At 35.5% G+C, this 22,491-nt stretch overlaps 1 protein-coding gene across 1 annotated transcript in view; it reads left to right on the top strand.

Annotated features, from left to right (window-relative positions):
* Positions 1-628: 628 nt before the first annotated feature.
* The window catches only part of NXPH2 (neurexophilin 2), a 133,749-nt gene continuing 111,886 nt past the window's right edge, over positions 629-22,491 (top strand). The window contains exon 1 of the mRNA XM_049773765.1: positions 629-896. Within this exon, the coding sequence (XP_049629722.1) occupies positions 846-896 (51 nt within the window). The 5' untranslated portion in view covers positions 629-845. The remainder of the gene's footprint in view (positions 897-22,491) is intronic.

Below are 22,491 nucleotides of genomic sequence, written 5' to 3'. Positions count from 1 at the left end.
GGCTCCCCACAATCCTGCCTTCATCTGTCCTGGAGATCCCCTTCTGTGCTCGCTGCTACTTTCTCTCCTGAAAGCCTCCCAGTCGCACCAGCCACACTTTTCACTTCTTGCATCCGTGCAAAGGGGATTCCGGGGCTCCTTTTCCATCGCCCACTCCAACCTTTCCTCTTTGCAGACCCCCTCACCCCTTCATTGTAGGACCCTTTCCCTGCATCCTCACACATTGGGGTCTCCCCCAGCCAGCACACACACACACACCTTCCAGCATTCTGGCAGGGATACTCAACTGCCCCACTCCTCCATACCCCAACCTCCCCAGACAGACCAGAGCAAGATCGGGTGCAGGGCTCCTCGCCCACTCAGACCACCCCAACCAGCCAAGCCGGCCCTTTTGTGGGGCGGGGACCGTGGAGTCATCGGACTTCTCAGATCTCTGAGCGGCAGCTGCACAGCGCCAGAAACCTATCAGCAGCTTCGGGTCTGGGGAACCCGGTACCCAAAACAACCAGGAGTGAAAAGAAACCTGGGTTCACTTGGGCGCATCGGGAGTGCACCCAGAGAGCTCGGGACGCATCGCGGGGCTCTGGAGCGTAGCGCAGCGGTTCTGAGCTGGGACCTTCCCGGCTCACATTCCTTGCCGGGCCCCTCATCAAAGGAGGGGGACTCGGGGGGCTGCACCCTAGTCCGCCCTCCTTCCCTCCCTCCCACCCAGCTTGCGCCGCGCCGCTCTTGGCTTGGATTCCGGGAGGGCAGCGGCGCGCACCAGTGTCCCCGGAGTCCTCAGTCCTGCCCCCCGAAGTGGAGATGTGCGAGAGGCAGTCGTGAGCCCCGTGGCAGCCGGCACCATGCGCCTCCGGCCGCTGCCCCTCGTCGTGGTCCCCGGCTTGCTGCAGCTGGTGAGTGGGGGGCCAGGCCCGCGCGCACCCCTGCGCTTTCGGCGGGAAACACCGATTCCAAGGCAGAGCCAGGGGTTGGTTGCTTGGGACGTGGGGCCGGGGTGCACCGTCTTGGGAGTTTGAAGGGGCTTGGGGCAAAAGTGGGGGTTCGGAATAAAGGAGAACTCGACGCAGGTGAGAGATCTAGCATGGAATGGGGTCTGGAGGCGAGTTCAAGTTGCTCCAAGTGCAAGGGAAGAGCTCCCGGGGCGGAGGCGGCTTCTTTGGGAGCGACCGACCTAGCAGGAGAAATGGGTTCTCTGGGGCCAGGAGAGGGGAGCCCGAACTTGGATTTTTTTTTTAATTTAATTTTAATTTTATTTTTTCACATGTCAGCACTCATATTTCAAAACCGCATTGAAGTGTCTCATGCCCAAGGCTAGTGAGGGACACCCTGCTCGGAGCCAACTCAAGCAAATTTTAGGGGGTGATGATGGGGTGCTGTTCCCTTCCTTCCCGTGTGTCCCGTTGGCAGACGGCGGGGACGCAGTGTGGAACTTTCGCTCACGTTGTGCCCAAGAAGGAGAGCCCCTTTCTGACATCTTTAAGCAGTGGGGGTACCTTCGAAGACCTCCAACTCCTGCCCAGGGACAGAGAGAGCCCAGATGAGGTTTAAGTGGTGGTTCAGGGTTCAGAGATGCTTGGAATCTAGGGGGCTTTTTGCACTTGCAACTATTCTCCTCCCTTAGCTTTTCCCGCGTGGTGCCACAGTCTCTGCCTTGGGCTATCTGCCTATATAATGCTTTGCTTTGCCGGATGATGTTTGAGGGAGGCCCACAGTAAGTGTATCAAGAAGGTAACTTTTGAGTAACATTATAAAAGGGATTGCTTAGCTCAGTCTGCTGTGTGATGGATCTGACTGCTTGCTCTCTTGGCACCTATTGATATGGCGCTGCTCAGAGAATTTTCTGCAGATGCCAGTGTTTCTGTGGTCCTCTACTGAACATTACCCAGTTTGCGATAAACTGCTGAAACAAGACTAGAGAACCTAATCAATATAGACTGGTAATCACTATCTCTCTTTTCTCCCTTTTCTCCTTCCTTCCTCCCTTCCTTCCTTCCTTTCTTCCTACCTTCCTTCCTTCCCCTCTTCTTTTCTTCTTTCTTCCTTCCCTTCTTCATTCCTTCTTTTCCTTCCTTCCTTCCTTCTTTTTTCCTTTCTTCCTTCCTTCCCTTCTTCATTCCGTCCTTTCCTTCCTTCCTTCCTTCCTTCCTTCCTTCCTTCCTTCCTTCCTTCCTTCCTTCCTTCCTTCCTTCCTTCCTTCCTTCCTTCCTTCCTTCCTGCCTTCCTGCCTTCCTTCCTTCCTTCCCTTCTTCCTTCCTTCCTTTCTTCCCTTCTTCCCTCTCTCTACCACTGCCCTCCCTTTTCCTCTTGCTCCTAGTGCTTTTAGTAGGGAAATGAAGTGACTTATTAAAGTAACTCTTATGTAAATTATATTGTAGAAACAAAATATTTTACCAAATTTAAGGATAGAAGGGACTCTTAGGGGTGAGTAAAGGGAGAGGGGACCCAAGGACTAACCCATTTTTGATGCAATGAAGGTTAGCATCACCTTTCCATTAGTAAATTCTTCACTGCACCAAGAAGAAAACGCAGTAATATTACCAAATGTCTTTAAATTCACACACATTGGCTGAAGACAATACTGAAAATTAAAATAAAATTTACTTTTATGCATTATGCATGTGAAAGGTATGCATGCATATAATAATTTTTATTATCACTTGATTCTTAAATGTTTACTCTGTTTTCCAAATAAGAGTCTTCTAATAAATCAGCATTTGTATGTTATGTGTAAGTACAAAACTCTGGGGGTGGAAAAAGAAATGATCCTTGGTGAAATCAGGTGCATTGTGAAATCAGGTACTGGGATGCATCTTTAGATATCACCACTATCTTTTGGCTAATTATTTAATATTGCATGTAGTTGTCATGAGCTCTGCATCTATCTGTTAATAAACATTATGTTTTTACTTAAAAGAGTGGGCACATATTTGGCCACATAATAGGAAAAAAGTTCTATCAGCAACTTATTGGAAAGAGTAGATTTTCTTTCACACCACATAGTCAATAGAAATGGGAACTATATCTTGAAAGGATTTTATATCCGCTTTAAGAGCTAGGTTCTAATATTACAGCCAGTGTGGATTGATTGATTAGTTTTTAAGGAAGTGTATGTCAAATACTAATCCATTTTTGGATTGTGCTTGGGTTGTAATGTTTTTGTTGTTGTTTTTTTCCCCGGAGCACTTTATCACAGTAAGTGAGGTGGAGAGCTGGGACTGTGTGATAAGAACACATTCTTCACACTGCCATCCTTTTGGACAATGAAAGGCTGTTTACATTCTTTCCATTCCTAGAGCTGTTTCCAGGCTTTATAGCACAGGGAGTTAGGATGTGAAAGGAAGCAGAGAAGATAAGCCAGAGAGCTATCCCCCAACCTCATGAAACATCCTGCCACAACATCAAAATGGGTAGATCATAATTTGGGCTTTCCAAAGGCTTAGTTTGGTTCTTCCTTTTAAAAATCTGATATTGAATTTCCTTGTCAAATTTCAACTGCAAAGTAATATAAGGTTTTATAGATTTGGAAACTACTTTTAATTTTTGGATGTGCTTAATACATCTTTTTTTTTTTTTTTGGTAGGGTCTGCAGGAAGGTTGGGAGGGGCAAGTTTAGATCTTGTCAGCATTAGATTTTACTTTTCCAACTGCAGTTTTTGCCTGAATAATATATTTAAAAAAAAGAAGTATTGTTACTACATAGTAAATTCATTTGAAAATATTTAAATGTTAAACTTATGATAATGACTCAGTTTATTTGAAAGTAAGTTGGATTATTATAACTATATAGCACTGACACTTAACTATAATGTTATTATTTATTTTTAAAAAAGAATTTAAATAAAAAATAAGTGACTAGTAAATCTTGTGGGTATCTTACAAGGAGGGTGCTTTTGTAACTTATCCTTGCCCAATTTTTCTGGCCTGGCTCAGTTTTATAACAGGTTGATGTACCTGTTTAATAGTAACTGCACAATTTAGTATCAAACCTAAATATAGTATGTTCTTTGAAATTCTTACTTGGCAACATATGTTTATAAAAATATATCAACTGCATTAATATTTCTTTTCTAAATCCTATGAAGAGAAAATTAGCATTTGGAATTAATATAATAAGATGAATGTTATTTCATGACATAATGCAAAGGTAAAAACTTGCCAGTTGACAAGTTTGTTCAAATTTGCATGATAATTTTGTAGTAAGTGTGATATTTTGCCTTTAAGTAAAATGCAAATTATAAAAAGAGAAAATTAGAATTTAAATATAAGATTAGCTTGAGGATAAGATAAAAACTAGGAATGATTGTTAAACAGGTGTATTATGCATTTGACTGTTTTTCTGTAACAATGAATAAATAGTGAAATATAAATTAAAGCTATGTTAGTTATCAAAATTTTAGAATACTATGCAATTAGAGTACTTGTGATGCAAGTACAGTTTTGTTTTACAGTTTGACGTTCATCCTCATTGCATATATTTTCCATATGAATCTATAAGGGCCTTTTTTATTAGCTAATCAATTTATTATTTGTTGACAGTAATACTCATCATATATATTTGCTCCAAACTCTGAATGTAAAAGAAGTGATGCTCACAGTTATCTTCTATCTAAAAATCATACTTTTATTTATACAGTTTGATCAATAAGCATCATAACAGTGTTTCCCAAGCTAAGATCAATAATTGTCTGTTGACCGGATGACAATATAGAGGAGAGAAAACTTCACCATATCTTGGTTATGCATTTATTTGTTTGGGCTTAAAAATGAACTCATTAGGTGCATTATTATCTTAGTTTTCTTAAAAGAATGTGAATTAGGTTTAAACAATTATATTTTCTATTTGAACCACTTTCTTTTCAGTAAAAGTTGCACAGCCTTGGCCTATTCTAAGGTTGTGTTATTTGGTTTAATTTTAAGTGTCTTCCACATAAAAAGTCAACTTCTCTTGGGAAGATATTCTATAGTTTAACAATTAAAAATGGAAAAGAAACGCTTCTTGTCATTCTGTCTTATTTATTTCTGATTAGTGACTAAATGCTAAACAAAGCAGAAGACTTTTTTGAAAAGGCTTTTAGAGTCTTTAAAATGTCAACTTAAAAAATGTATAGCTGTTGCAAATCAAATGATTTAGGAAATGTTGACTTTTCTAACTTGATGCCCACCTTTTATCTATTAAAGAGCTAATCAATACATTGTGAATGATTTGGTCATTTAGTTATAAAAATGAAAAGGAATATAAATGTCTCAGGTTTGTGGTTTTGTTAAAAGCTCTAGAATTGTTTCTTACTGTTGACATATTCTGTGAACTCCTTTACCTGAAGCATTGCTGGGTAAGATTTAAAAAAAGAATTATAGCCACACACTCAAGTGCCTACAGTCAAGGCTGTGTCAGCATTTCTGAAAGAATCTCATTTTATCTTAGCCATAAGCATTATTGCCACTTAAAAGTTGGCATTTAATATCTTTATTTGGGAACCAATTATTTTAAAACTGCTTCTGAAAAATTGATCCAGATAACTTTGAAAACTCATTATATGAGAACAGAGTGTATAGGATGATAATTCAGCAAACAAGTGTCTATATTATTCTGTTGCAATTGAAACTGAAATATGTTCAAATAGTTTTTAGTAACTTTCTATCAATTAACCTATTTATTGCTCTGCTGTAAGATTTTTGTAACACTATTGCATTGCATTTTAAATTGTGCCAAATTCACATGCTCTAGTCAATGTTTGTTTGAGTCATCAGTTTTTTAGTTATCGTAAACCCAGTTCTGTTGATGATGTTTCCATTATTTCAAGATCCTGATTAAACAAATAAAAGAGTCTAATGGATCCTAATGTAGAGATCTCTCTAATATACAAAAACATTTAAAATGATTGTAAAATGCTATTATAAAATAGTATAAAATGCTATTATAAAATAGTATAGAAGGATATAAAATAATATAAAATTTTATTCTATAACAGATTAATCCACTCAACTAATTAATTATTCACTTAATTATTCTGTATATAAGGAGTACTCTTTCCTTATAGGACAATCTTTAAAAAAATAAAACTTTTACTTCTTAAAGTCAGAAACTATAGAAAAATATTTTCCTTTATTTTTTTCAGTTCATTAAGGAAATTTAAATAATTGTCTTTAAATTAGCCATTTTTGTCTAAATTACCCTTTTTTGTAGAAGTGAGTTTGACAAACTTTAATTCTAAGGATCACTGTACAATATATGATTTTGGTGTTCAATGCTGCCTGTATTGCATATGCTTACCTATTTTCAAATTCCTTAACACAGTTTGCCACATTTCATTTTTCGATTAGATTATGAGAGACGACATTTTGAATGTTCCCTATGATATATTAGAAAGGATAACTTAGTATTAAAGACTTGGATTATTTCTAGATAAATTGTCCACTTAACACTTATAAAAAATTTGACCTAGATTTTACACTGAGATTAAAACAAGTGGAAGACATATCAGCAAATAATTTAGAACAGGTAGAGAATGTGAGTCTGTGAGTGTGTGGAGATTCAATGTGTAGGTATGTGCCTTGGAGAAACCATATAGTAGCTCAGACACCTCATCTACAATTAAAATCATGAACAATAGTGTATGAACACTTTCTAATATATCTGTTCTTTGTTGAAATTTCGTAATAATGACGAATTTTTTTTGGGGGGTTGCATTTCCGGTTACGTATAATTAAAGTGGTATCTTGACACATAAACACAATTATTTTAAATGGAATTTTTACTCTAAGCACATCCCATGTGATTTATATAGAGAGAAATAGATTAAAAATACTACAATGCTTGTTAAGGTTTTTCATACTATGGCGAAAATCTCTTGCAACTAGGAAAAATGAATTAATAATACTGAATTCCGTATTTAACAAATGTAATCTACAAAATCAATAAAACCTAAACAAAGATGGTACATTTAAGTTTTCCCCTCTGCACCATTTTTAAATTGTTAACTACTAGTACCTAGCATTATATAATTAAATAACATGTAAATTAACCTGGTGTAATTACTAAGACAATTAACATTGTAATTTAGTATTATATAATACTTCAGTGAGAAAACTAACCTGTGTTGATGGGCATCTAACTAGTTTTCACCCTTTAAAATTAGGAACACTTAATTCCAAAGGTTTTCAGAGTTCAGTTGTAAATGGTACAAACATTTTAAAAGAAAAACAAAAAACCTCTACTAGATGAGATATATCAAAAATGTCGGAAATTGTTACTAGTCCTGATATTTGTTAGGAGACAAGCAGATTGAAACACTGAAATAAGTCCTGGGTTTGGACCATTTATATTTAGACAATGCAAATAAATGTCTTTAAAAATAAAACTTGCCTTTATATTGCTGGAACTTATTTTTCAAAATAGTTATTCACAGATTATAAAACCACTTGTGTATTTCTCTTCTTTAAGGGCTATACAAGACAATGATTTTCAAGTATTGCCATATATACTTAAAATTTCACCCTTGCTTATTTCTTTGCAGGTAGCTTATTAAACATGTACTTTAAACATAGATTATTTGATAATGTATCATATATTAAAATACAGTACAACATAATGATAATATTGCATATTATCTATTATACATTACTCAGAGGAGAAACCCTGAACAATGTACAGATCTATTAAATTTCTGGTAAATATTATTTGAAGATTCTATCTTTGAGACTAGATATCAAAATGAAAGAGGAGTTATTTGGGGGTTTTGTTGTTTTATTATGTCAGAGATTGAACCCATAATATCAATATGTATATATACATAGATATATATGGAGAGATAGTAGAACTTGGAAAAAACATTGATATTTTGTAATACTAATAAAAGTAATTTTTATTTATAATGTTTTTATGTGGATGACCCAATCTGAAGACAATTGGCATGGTATAAGGAAAGTACTGTGAATATATATCACTTTCATTTACTAGAGAATTGAAAAGGAGAATTAAAATTTTCAAAGCATGTTTTCCAAACTCTAGACTATGGAAAACATGTTCTCTTCTTGGCCACTCCCAAATTTGTTCCTTTGTTCTCTACCCCATTAATCAAGTTCCAAAACAATTCTCCATAGTTACTGTTTATTTTGACTTGTATATTCTACTATCAACACACTCAGCTTTTCCAAAGCAACCATCCTAGGTAACTCCATATCTGAAGTGACTATCTCTCTGCTTCTCCTTTTTTAATGTTGAAATTTTTCTTGTAGGCAAATGACTACATGGTTTACCAAGATATTTCATATAGCTGGTCTCATGATTAATTTTCAATAGCTCTGTGAAATAAATAAAGCAGTACCATTGCATCAAAACAAAACAAAGCAGATAAAATAAGAACAGCAACAACAACAAAAATCTACAGTAGTTTCAGACTGTAGTCAACATAAAAGTAAAATGACATGTCCTACCCAGTCTAGCCCTTACATCACAGCGACATTCCTTTTGTAACAGAAGTTTGTAAGATCAAACATTGACATTTAGAAGAATGTGCTTGAGGTACATTTCCAGGAAACATTCCTCTCAGGTATATTATTTTCCGCTTTCAAGTAGAAAAGTTAGAAAATTTCCAGGGGGAAAGTATTAAGGAAATTTTGACACAATGCCAAACAAGTTAACAAACCAAACATTCTTAAATAGTTTGCTTCCCAAGTACTTCAGCTTTTATGCAGCTGTAGGGTTAAGCTGATGGCTAAGTAGGATCCGAGAGAATTTGAGAATCTCTCAATTTCTCAGCATCTCTGTCTGTACCACTTCATATTACAAAGATGAACAAGTTAAAAAATAAAGGACCACTTTGGTCCTGGTTTCCTAATTGAATGTAAGGTGTGAGTTAATTGAGTTATTATGGGGCTTAAAAGGGCGAGTTATTGAGGGGCCTGTAAGAGGGTGAGAGGGGAGGTGGGTACAATAGGGATAGGCGTGGTGTGAGAACTATAGACATATAAAATCATTATCAACAACATTGTAAGCTATAAAACAGAATTTTATATAGATATGCATGTGTATATATATTTATAAAATTATATTAGTATATATTATAAATTATATATAAAATATATCCATATAAAGTTGGGATTGGGGCCCAAGAGATGTTATCTATGTGTTGACTCTTAAACCTGAGCACTGTTTTGTGTTGCTAATCACACACTTGTCTATGCTATGCTAGTTACTCTGCTATTCTAGTCACATTCTTGCCCCTTCTCTCTTACTTATTAAAAACAAAAACTTATGACAATAATATACTGCAGTGGAAGTAAGTTTTATTTATTTTTTGTTTTTAAATTTTTATTTTATTTTATTGAAACCATTGTGATATACAAAGTTCTTTATAGTCGGATTTTAGATATAAATGAATCAGGGCCAATCCCACCACCAGTGTAGACCTCCTTCCACCAATGTTCCCCAAGTGCATCCCATTCCCAACCCCTGCCCCTAGACTGTCAGTATAACAGTTCCATTTTAAGATTAGATTGTTAAAGTTTGGGTCTCTTGATTCCATTGTTGTTGCCTTTGGCTTGGTAGTTTTTGATTCAGACCCATTACATTTCTCTTTAGGGTTTCTGGATCCTCAATTCCTAGTTGGTTTCCCTTATAACACCTGGCACCTATGACTATTCTTTTTTTTTATAATTTTTTTATTTTGAATTATGAGAACAAAAGATGCAAAGAAAGAGGATAAGGTAAAGTTACAGTGGAAGGACAATCACCCATAACATAATTATCAGAAGAAGTCCCCTTGCTGATATCTTAACTTTGAACTTTCAGCCAAAGAAAGTTAAGATAAATAAAACAGAATCCATGTGCAATTACTTTGTCCCTCAAGTTCCCAGATTGTAGCACATTATAATATTTCTTAACAGCACACAAGGCAATCTAAAGCCATCAAACTTGCATAACTCCTTAAACATTAGAGGCATAGTATTTTTTACATTTCCATATACATGCATATTAGCTTAAGTTAACCTCAAATTTTAAGTGGGTGCGTTTTAAGGATTAGAGTCAAAGGAGCACAGTAAAAACGGTGTTAGAGTGGCAATTGTTGTTTGCATAGGCCCACCAAAATATGAGAGGCATGGAAAGGAATAACCTTGGCCTAAATACAGAGAGATCCTACCCCTGAAGTTTCCTGGCATAAGACCAGCTCTAGGCCTCAGGCAAGTTATCGTTCGATCCAAGACATTGTCCATAGCGCCAACACACTTATCACACAGTCTCTGTTGTTGGTATTATGTTTCTGTATTAAAGATTCTGGAATCTGCATGTCCTACATTGAAGTCATGATGTGGAGTGCCTTCTCGTTTCACCTCACCATGAAAGGGCAATGCAGGAAGCCCTGTCCTGTAAGCAGGTTGTTGTTGTTAAGTCTTCTCAGTGTTAAGGGAAGTCTCTTTTGAGCAGGACGATGCTATGACTATTCTTTAGAAATTCCCGCACATGTTGAAGCACTCCCTTCTCTTGAGTAGCTCTTAACAAATGACAGAGCGGTACTAGAGTGTGCACAGCTGAATTTTTTTTTTTGCTCTTCTTTTTTAACTTTTATATAATATCTTTATTTAAGCACCATGATTACAAATATGTTTTTTTATTTTATTTAAACACCATAATTAAAAACAGGACTGTAGTTGGGCTTCAGTCACCAAAAGAATACCCCCCCTTCATCAGTGCAACATTCCCACCATCAATGCCCCCATCTCCCTCCTTTCACACCCCCTGAATTCGAAACAGGCATTCTATATCTCTCATCCATTAGTGTTATCATGGTAGTTTTTAGTGTATTATTTCTTCAACTGCAATCAGCTCTCTTTAAGGTAAATTTCAAATTGTGAGCCAGTCCTTCCAGCCCTCATCTCTAATTTTTTTTTCTTAAAACCCATAGATAAGCAAGACCATTCTGTGTCTCTCTCTCCCTCTGACTTATTTCACTTAGCATAATAGTTTCCATGTCCATCAATGTGTAGGAAAATTTCATAATTTTATCACTCCTGAAGGCTGTATAATATTCCATTGTGTATATATACTACAGTTTCTTTAGCCATTCATTTATTGAAGAACATATTGGTTGTTTCCCGAGTCAGGCTATTATAAATATTGCTGCAATAAATATAGGTGTGAGGAAGAGATTTTTGTATCAGATTTTTGTGTTACTGAATTCTTTAGTTTCTATGGAACTCTGAGGTAAAGGATGAATTTACTGTCTTCAGGATTCTGCCTAAGCTATGTATGTTCAGGTGTGTCTGGTCTTCTGATCTTCTGTCCCACTTCCTTATCAGTCTTCTCCCTTAGTACTTCCATACAAATCACTTGACAGCAAACACTTGTCTTAGACACTGTTTCTGAGAAACCCAAACTAGAATTTCAGTTTCAGTTTTTAAAATATTAGAGTAAATCTATTTCAAATTTTTAATAATGAAAAATCAAATACGTTTCAACCTTTTAATATAAAAAGATTAAAGTAGTCATACTTCCTGCCTGTTTACTTGCCCTCTTATAGTAAAGGATTACCATTGTTGAGAGCCTAATATGATTTTAATATGTATCTTCCCAGAAATTATGTTTATGCTATTTTTGGTAATAATAGCAAGCACAGTGTCATGTTCTATAACATGCTTTATATATTTTATATATAATATGCTTATATATTATATATAAATATATAATAATATATTTGCACATTTTATATGTTGTTAAATTACTTGCACTTTTAAGAATTCATATTATTCTGTGGATTCAGTATGCCATAATGTATTTAATATTATTTAGAATTATTTAATATTTTTATTATTTTGACACTTCTTTTTTTGTGGGGGCTCACACCTGGCCTCGCTCAGGGGTTACTCCTGGTTCTATGCTCAGAAATCACTCCTGGCATGCTCAGGGGACCATATGGGATGTCGGGATTCGAACCATCGACCTTCTGTATGAAAGGCAAACGCCTTACCTTCATGCTATCTCTCCGGTCCCGTCACCTTTAAATATATACATCTAACTGCAAATGCTGATAGGTACTGAAATGCACAATACTGATTTTGATAAACAATTTATTACAGTGATTTTCTTTAAATGGCTTACTAAAATATAGCATCATTGACAGCATGGGTACATGACTATCTTCCTACCTGGATAGGATTTTTTTTTTAAGTTGCACATGGCAATGCTCAGGGGTTACTCCTGGCTCTGCACTCAGGAATCATTCTAGGCTGTGCTTGGGGTATCATATGAGATGTTGGAGTCAAACTTGGATAAGATAAATGAAAGGCAAATGCCATACCTGCTGCTCTATTGCTAGATAGAATATTTTTAAACTTTTGCCAACCTATTAGAAAGAAAACACTGGGACCTGAGTGATACAACAGTAGTGGGTAGGGCGTTTGCCTTGCAAGCGACCAGCTCAGGTTCAATCTCCATTATCATGTATGACTGGTTCCCTGAGCCACCTCCAGGAATGACCCCCTGAGCACAAAGACAGGAGTATCCATTGAGCACCACAGGGTATGGCCTCAAAACACAAGTAAACAGACAAAAGAAAACATCTACCTATAAGTAACTTATGAGAAAGATGAAGTCATTTTATGTTGTATAACTATTTTATTACTTACGATTTTTCTTTTTTTCATTTATTGCTTGGCTTGGGACTATCCCATGGCTCTCTGGATCTACTTCCAATTTGATAAAGGAGGTCTGGTACTAGAATATGAGCATCAGATAAAACATAAAATCAGTCTATTGAGATGACAATAGCTCCAATATTCCTTTTAAAATAATTCCCTAATTTCCAATTCTTTTTAATAGCCTTTATACATTTTGATAATTTCTCTTTTATATTGCTCTTGCATAATTGTTCATTTTTTATTTCTGAATATATTGCATATGTTATTACTTTATTGAATACACATTTCTTTGATAGTATTTTAATCCTTATTTTGGTATACTTTTATATGATTCAGTTCTGGTTTTGAACCATATTATTAATTTTAAAATATTTAAGTTGATTTAACTGGATATTTTGTATAAGTAATTATATTATCAGTAATTTTTTTATTTATCTCCTGCTAAACTTTCATGATTTTCTTTTTTTTTGGGGGGGTCACACCAGTTTGATGCTCTGGGGTTACTCCTGGCTAAGCGCTCAGAAATTGCTTCTGGTTGGGGGGACTACATGGGATGCTGGGGGATCGAACCATGGTCCATCCTTGGCTAGCGTTTGCAAGGCAGACATATCTTACCTCTAGCGCCACCTCACCAGCCCCACTTTCATGCTTTTCAATGAAAATTTATTTGTGCTTATTGGAAAAAGTTTTCAGACAATTTTTGAGTAAAAACGTGAAAGTGAGGAGCTGTTTTCCTATTTTAACTTTAAAATAAAGTTTACTAAATACAATTTTTATGTTTAGATTTTCATTTTGATAAGTGGTTTTAGTTTAAAACAAATAATTATAAAATGAATAATTTAGTTTCACATTTAATATTAAAATGAATTTATGTGGAAAATCTGCTTTCAAATTCACTCTTTTTTATTTAAAAATAATATATTTATTTCATCACTGTGATCACAGCATGTTTGTAGTTGGGTTTCAGTCATAAAAAAGATACCCCCCCTTTACCAGTACAACATTCCTGGTGCTGCTGCAAGGAACTGTGCCAGTTCTAAAGTTGGGATCTGGAGTTCATGGTTGGATGGTCAATGTTTGATCACATGAACTCTATATCGAGTCCCCATGACGTGTTCAGGGTGAAAGGCACCCCTGTATTATAAAATGTATTGGTTCTTATTCTTAGTAGATAATAACTTGTTTCTATACATAAGATTTCCCAATTCCCTGCAGCAGCACCAGGAATTAACAGCCCCCCCCCCTTCACCTCCTGGAATGGGAAAGTCAGTAATACCACTCTAGCACCAACTTGCCCAGAGTAGGTTCATAAGACATCCTGTCAAGACGTCAACGAGGAAAAAAAAACAATTGCCCTACCTCATCACCTAATGGTGAGATAAAATCAGAAGACACCCCATCATTTGATCGCTAAATACAGAAGATTGTCTACAACAATCATGACTTAGCAGAACATCTGGAACCATAAAGAAAAACTCTATTTTAGACTTTGTCCTAGGGTCTGTGTAAAAACCAAGATCACCTATTACAGAGGACTGACTTTGACAACCACAACTGAGCAGAACATTTCCTGTCACCCTAAAGAAGATTTGGGATTCGACAATGAACATGTCCTGAGCCTGTAGTTAGTCTCATGAAAGTATGCTACAATGTAGCTCTTAGGCCAAGGGAATTTCCTTTCTAATTTCCCCAATAATTACTGTGCCCATGCAAACAAACAAACAAAAAACCAACAGCAAACCCCCACACACATTTTCGCACACACACAAAAACAACCCAACAACAACAACAAAAACCTTGCCTCACCAGCCACCCACTTTTTTCTTTTTCTTTTTTTCTTCTTTTAAATTTATATTTATAGCTTCTAGACAGGAGCTCCTGCTGCTTTTATTTTTTTTTTTACAGAATCATAGAACATGAATCATCTATGTCTTCCTACAAATTGAGGGGAAAAAATGTGGATGGTAACAGGAGCAAAGCAGTTTCATGAGCGTTGAGTGGAAATAAAAAAAAAAAAAATCATACCTAAATACCAAACCCAAAGTCAATGACAATAGAATCAAGAAACCCAAACTACAAGCTATACACAAAAGAGACTTGTTACACTAGTTGTCCAGGGGAGAGCTAAGGGAGGAGGTATGGGATGCATGCTGGAAAAGTGGTGGAGGAAGGTTAACATAGATGGTGGGAATTGTCCTAATTCACTGTCACTATGTACCATAATATAACTGTAAAATATTTGTAATGCATATTGATCCCAATAAAATTATTAAAAAAAAAAGATCCAATTTTGGGGCTGGTGTGGTGGCGCTGAGGTAAAGTGTCTGCCTTGCCAGCGCTAGCCTAGAATGAACTGCAGTTCGATCCCCCAACGTCCCATATATTTCCCCAAGCCAGGAGCAACTTCTGAGCGCATAGCCAGAGTAACCCCTGAGCGTCACTGGGTGTGGCCCAAAAAACAAAATAAAACAAAATAAAAAAATCCAATCTTAGAATCTCTCAAAATTATGTTTTAAAAAAGTTAACCTTTTTTATTTTTCTTAGTTATGAACAGGTTTCCTAATTTTTAAGCTGTTTAAATATAATTGAATCATCTATATATATTTTTAAGATTTTTTTTTGGCCATACCGAGATGTTCTCAATGTATTTTCTTGGTTCTGTGCTCAGGGATCACTCGTGGCAGTGGTTGGAGACCATATTGGGTACATAGAATTGAAACTGAGTCAGTCATGTGCAAGGCAAGCAACCTACCTGCTGTACAATTGTTCTAGCCCCAACTCATCTCTATATCTTAATTTACTGATATGTTTGTTTTTATATGTTCTTAAAGTTTTACTTAGGAAAACTAAGTAATAAGTAAAATAAATCAAACATGTTGGCTTTACTACAGAGTTTTTCTAGGATCATAAATTAGAAAGATTTTTGTTATTTCTCTAGTTTTTATTTATTTATTTATTTATTTATTTATTTATTTATTTATTTATTTATTTATTTTTGTTTTTGGGCCATACCCGGCAGTGCTCAGGGGTCACTCCTAGCTGTCTGCTCAGAAATAGCTCCTGGCTGGCACGGGGGACCATATGGGACACTGGGATTCGAACCAACCACCTTTGGTCCTGGATTGGCTGCTTGCAAGGCAAATGCCACTGTGCTATCTCTCCAGGCCCTATATTAGAAAGATTTTTGTTATTTCTCTAGTTTCTCTAGTTTTAAAAGAAATTTGATTTGTGGTAACTTGTCATTGCCTTGGAATTTGTTGAACTTTATTTTAATGTTTTTGAGCCTTTTTGATTTAGGAAAGACTTTTCAAAATTATTCACTTTCTTCATGATTGCTTAACTATCCATATTTTTCCTTAAGCTTTCTATTAATTTTTGTAATATTCAATTGTTTCTTTATTGTCTTTTTAAATTCATTTCATTTTGTTTGTTTATTTGCTTACACCTAGCAATGCTCAGGGTTTACTTCTGGTTCTTTACTCAAGAATAACTCAAGAATAAACTCTTTACTCAAGAGGTGCTCTGAGACCATATATTATACCAAAGACTGCATCCAGGTCAATCACAAATAAAATACATCCAGGTCAATCACATATAAACTACTCATCCTAGCCACTGTCCTATCTCTCTAGCTTCTAAGATGTCACATTCTTGTTATGAGTACAAGAACCAGAGCCAAAATTAAATTCTGGTTTGACTTAGGTCAAAGACTTTGGTTTGAAACTGCAGGACATTTTGAAGAACGGTTTCACACATCTTGGGTAATCTATTTTATATATTCCTATTAGAGGATTTGTAATTAGCACTGTCACAGAAATAAGAGCCTCATTAAAGAAGACGATTCAGACAACAATAAACAGCCCTTTCTAGCCCTCTATATTAATCAACGTGTCTCTTTCTCTCATTATGAGACACAGGTGAAAATAAGACTTTTAAGAGAAATCATAGCAAAAATAAAATTAACAAAGACAAGGAGAAACTAACAGAACTTACACTGCCAAAAACAAATAGGAACGGATTACAGTTTTTAAAGATTTTTAATTAGTATTCTCTAAAAGATGAGAGAATTTTGCATCCAGTAAATAAAAACAGGTAAAAAAAAATTAGGTAATGTGAAAGGATCCTTGGAAGTGGAATATATAACAGATAGAGTAACAAGTCAGGAACAAGACTGAAAAGAGCAGGGATAATAATGCTACTGATGAAGCAGATAGGCCTAGAAAAGATATAAAAAATTACCCTTGGCTTTTATATACCAATACCTGGAAGCAATTCTCTACCAGGGAAGACCCTACCACTGCTCTGACATTGACCTGCTCAAAAGACCGTCCTTAACACTAAGAAGACTTGACGACAACAACAACAACGACCTGCTTACAGGACAGGGCTCTCTGCATTGCCCTTTAATTGTGAGGTGAAACGGGAGGACGCTTCACACCATCCTGACTGCAATGTAGGATATGCAGATTCTAGGATCTTTAATACAGAAACATTATACCAACAACAGAGACTGTGAAAAATAAAAGTGTAATGGCACTACAGACAATGACTTGGATTGGACAAACTAGTTTGCCTGGAGCCTAGAGTTGGTCTTATGCCAGGAAACTTCAGGGGTAGGGTCTCCTTGTATTTAGGCCAAGGCTTTTTCTTTCCATATTCCTCATGTTTTGGTGGACCTATGCAAACAATAATTGCCACTCCAACACTGTTTTTACTGTGCTCCTTTGACTCTAATCCTTAAGAAAAACAACCCACTTAAACTTTTGAGGTTAACTTAAACTAATATGCATGTGCATGGAAATGTTAAAAAGTACTTTGCCTTCAATGTTTAAAGAAAGTTTTATGTCTTTAGATTGCTTTGTGTGCTGCTAAGAAATATTATGTACTACAATCTGGGGACTTGAGGGACAAAGTAATTGTACATGGGCTCTGTTTTATTTTCTTAATGTTCTTTGGCTGAAAGTTCAAAGTTAAGATATCAGCAATGGGATTTCTGAAAATTCTGTTTATGGGTGATAGTCCTTCCACTGTAACTTTACCTTGTCCTCTTTCTTTGCCTCTTTGTTCTCAGAATTAAAAATAAAAAATTAAAAAAATACCCTTGGCTTGAGTCAAAAGGAGCAAAATGGGAAATAAAAAGAACTAGTGAGAGATACAAAGGATAAATCTGGAGTGTCCAAAAAGGAGCTCCAGAAACACATAACATAGTTGTGACATGAGGGAATATAAGCAAGTGGTTTAGACTGAGCTAGTGAAAAGAAATACCCTTGTGAAATTGCTAATCAAAGATGAAAACTAAAAATCTTAAGAATATTGAAAGAAGTCAGATAAATTATTAACCGACCAATTATCTTGTTAACTCCTCTTAATGTAAAAAGCAATAGAAGATCTTGAGAAGAGATATTTAACTAGCAGCCAAATCAATAGCCAATAAATGAAGGGAGCAGAAGAAAGAGGGATAAAATCAGAGAGAATTGAAAAATGAAAAACAGGGACAAAAAACATAACAAACAACAAATGGAAATTTCTCTAAGAGATTTTTCAGTAAAACAAGCATCTAAAACATACCTAGAGGTAGGATTTCTGCTCATCTACCCTCAAATCATAAAAATATTACTACAAAAAGAAATAGGCACACTAATGTTCATTGCAGAGCTTAGTTTAATAGCCAAGATATATAAATAACCTAAATGCCCAACTACAAATCAATAAAAAATATTTGGTAAGGAGATCTGGGGACATTGATGACAGGCAATGTGCCCTGGTGAAGGTGTACACTATATGACTGAAACTCAATCATGAACAACTTAGTAAATGGGAAAAAACCAACTGCATTATGAACAACCTTGTAAGCCATGGTGTTTAAAGTAGTTTTTAAAATCAAAAAAGGAATACATAAGTGTATATATGTGTATAATATTGTGTGTGTGTGTGTGTATATATATATATATATATATATATATATATATATATATAAAAACACAATACTACACATCTGTAAGAAAGAAAGAAACCTTAAATTTTCTTTCAAGAAAAGTAGAACTCATAATTCTAACAAGCACCTTTACTAAAATTTTTGGAACTCTCCCCATTATTTAATTCTTGATCTTGTTTTCTTTTATAATTAGTTCCATAACCTGCATAATAAGACATGGAAATGCTTTTTGAAAATATTTGGCCTTGTATATAGTAGTAATGATTTTTTGGAGTTATTTTACTTCAGTGGGGTTGAATTTCCTCAAAATTTTTCCTTCAGAAAATTGAGTTGTTTCTCAATGCTAGTCATTTGGCCAGAAGCAACAGCCACAGAGATGGATAGTTTTCAGAGCTGTCAGGCTTGTTTCTCCTGAACTGGGGCCAGAACACCAGGTGATGCTGGGGCCTAGCCAGATCTGGGAACCTCCAGACCAGCTGATTTTTAAAATGTGCTTTGGCACTATGCATTTATGATGATATTGGAGCTTTGGCCCCTAGTTTTTGGAATACAATCTGGCACTGAGAGAAGAGCTACAGATACACTGGTTGAATTGCCAAGGACATACCATAAGGAGAAAATTATAAATTCTAAAGAAAATTTCCCAGCTTTTTCAGATACCCAAGGAAAGGATGTTAAAGTTTCTCTGTGAGTACTCTCTGTATATGCTCTCTGTATATCCATTCATGTATTTCATGGCTCTGTAATTGTGGGTGCATATCTTTGTATATACTACTTAACTCAAATTGAGGTCTCTTCTATAGATAATGTGAATATGATCTTTACCACATCATATCCAACCACATAGTAGTTATTTTTTAAATGTTTAATGAATGGATGAATCAACTAAGGAAAAGCACTTAGCAAGATGTGCTAGGCTCTCTCCTTCAAGCTGAGTGGGAAACTACCCTGTCACAGAATATAGGAAAATTGGCTGGTTGTGTATGATTTAGCTAGGCTCTTAGCCTACTGCTTTTGTGTCACTGTTCTCCCTGAGAGCAGTCTTCCAAACCTTTGTGGGGAGCTCTCAATTTAGGTGAGAAAAAGGCCCTTAGTTCTTTTTATTTTTAACACTATTATTATAAAGATATTATTAGGAAACAATAATTTTATACTCCGGTTAAAATGCCATCATAAGAAATTATTATTTGCTCTAATTTTCTCAAGGCTTCTATTACAGCAAGGACATAATATTTTCAGTTATGAAAAGACTAATTCCTTTGTTTATCCTTCTAGACATAGATACAGATAATTATGAAATAAAATTTGATACAAACATTTTATGTGGTTTTTGACTCAGATTTTTAATGTGTACTATGCAATAATTCTTTTGAATACATAAACACTTAAAATCATAATAATAATTTACAGGAAATTTTATTTATGATGTTTATCATAAATCATTTAATAGGAAAAACAATTCAAATTAAAATGTATTATACCTAAAATCTAGTTTTAAAAATGAATCTAGTTTTAAATGTTGGTATTTTAGTATTTTTATGCATTGATTTTATTTATGCTCACAAGTTAGAGAACAAATTTAACTTGCTGATATTAGTATACTAAGAACATCGTGTTATTATAGCTATCATGCTTTTATTTAGTATTAAAGTAATTATTTCATGATAAGATAAAAAGTTTTTGAGATTCAAGGCTGGAGAGATAGTACACTTGCCTTGTTGACCCTAACTAACCCAAGTTTGCTCCTTAACATCCTATCTGGTCTCCTGATCCCTTCCAGGAGTGATCGCTGTGTAATCCCTGAGCAAATCCAGAAGTAGATACCACTGGTTGTAATCCCAAAAATAATTTTTGAGATTCATATAATCTTAATAGTCATAATTTTACATATTTAACACACTATGACTTTTTTTTTTGTGGTTTTTGGGTCACACCCGGCAGTGCTCAGGGGTTACTCCTGGCTCCATGCTCAGAAATTGCTCCTGGCAGGCATGGGGGACCATATGGGACGCTGGGATTCGAACCGATAACCTTCTGCATGAAAGGCAAACGCCTTACCTCCATGCTATCTCTCCAGCCCCACACTATGACTTTTTTAAAGCATTGAGTTAGTATCAAGCACTTCACCTTACATGTAAGTAAATATAATATAACATAATGGTACTTATGAGCAGGCAAGGTGAAACCAGAGGAACTAAGCAGAGATTTATAGAGTTGTTTATTCTAATCTTACTAAAAAAGCATATTTCCAATAAATAAGGGAATAGTTCCACATTCAGATGAAAAGCATTTGTTTGTTAAAGGCCTCATCTCTTTATTGATAATATTTCAGCATAGCCTCTCAGAGAAAGAGCTTTTATATTTTTATCCAAGAACATCTGTTGGGTTCTAAATAACAAAAAAAATTGTAGAATATAAGCCTTTCTTAAATATGTACATTTGTTAGTAAAAACAAATGTGACCTTGGGATGGAATGTAACAAAGTAATTAAGAAAATTATTTTCCTAAAATTTTGTTTTGATTAATTTAGCTTTGGATGTAGACTCAAGTTATTAAATAAAATTCTTGCAGTGAAATAATAATATTTTATAAAATACCAGTTGGAGGTAAAAACTGGCATCTTTTAACATTATTAACACGAGATTTGAAGATGCTTAAGATTTCCGGAATGCTAGAGGCTTCTGGATAAAATAAGAATCATGATCAGACATGTGCAAGTATTGCTGTGAAATTTGCTTCCTTTCATAATAGTTTGTGGGCCCCTATTATGTCCAGTTGAACTTACTAATGATATGAGCATGTAGGTTAAGCTTCTCATCTCTCACTGCATAAGCGATAGGCTATAGGGTATGCTATGAAAGAAGAAAAAGTCAGAATTGTACTCTCATCTTAGACCTTCTCAAATATAACTTCCTAAAGTAGGCTTTGTATTGTTTCCAATAGAAATTCCAACTAAACTCTCTGTGCCCACATTGTTCTGACATTTCCTCCTCTGTACTACATTTCTCTAATCCAGGAAAGAAACTAAATTGCAATGTGCCTGACCCTTGTTCTACTCTCGATTTTAACAGGTCTTTTTTAGGATCTTAACCTTTATCACGTGTACTCTCTGAAGTGTGACATGACTGTTTTGTGTATTTAGTACTACTCATGACATCTTTGAACACTGACAAGTGCTTTAAATGGTTAGCTTCAGAAGTCTGGCTTTTAATTATCTAAAGCTCAGAGATGCTGGGTTTCTTTTTAGTAGCATCTGCTAGCCTTCCTTTTATATCTTCAAATAATACTTACATTTGAATGCTTATGATGAAATGTATTTTGCTTCAGAAATGTACTTCAGTTGGAATTTTTGAAAGTTAAATATTCTTACATGTGTAAGAAACCGGATATAAGAACTTTATTTATCCAAATTTTATTTTAGTGAACTTTGGGGGTGGAGGAAAATGTACTTTATTGAGCTCTAAAGCCCAAGCCAGGATCCTCCTTCCTCAGCTTCAAATGGCACAGGAAACCCCTTTCAGATTTCAAACATAGTCTCAGAATAGCACTCATTCTGTGCCACAGAACATGCTTCAATTTTTGCTGAAAACCAACAGGAGGCATGGCAGATGTATTAGTAAAGCATAAAAATTTTATAACCATAGAGATTATAATCAAATACTATTGAAAGTCCTTGCACACGTAATAGTGGATAGTGCTATGTTTCCTGACCGCTGGGACAAGTCAAGGAACCAAGTGTCCTTTCATGGCTTATAATGACAGCCTTAGGTTACTGAGATGCCCTGTATAAATAAGAGAAAATGTTGAAAATGTTGTTATAGGGACTAGCCATCAGCAGTAGAAAATCTTTTTAGAGACTGTATTGGTGAAATAATTGAGGTTAAACAGAACTGAGAAAGGGAAGTCTGGAATGGTTGGAT

Source organism: Suncus etruscus, chromosome 5, assembly GCF_024139225.1.
Source record: "Suncus etruscus isolate mSunEtr1 chromosome 5, mSunEtr1.pri.cur, whole genome shotgun sequence".
Lineage (NCBI taxonomy): Eukaryota > Metazoa > Chordata > Mammalia > Eulipotyphla > Soricidae > Suncus > Suncus etruscus.
Note: the sequence above shows the minus strand (reverse complement) of the source record. Positions and strands in the feature narration are given on the sequence as shown.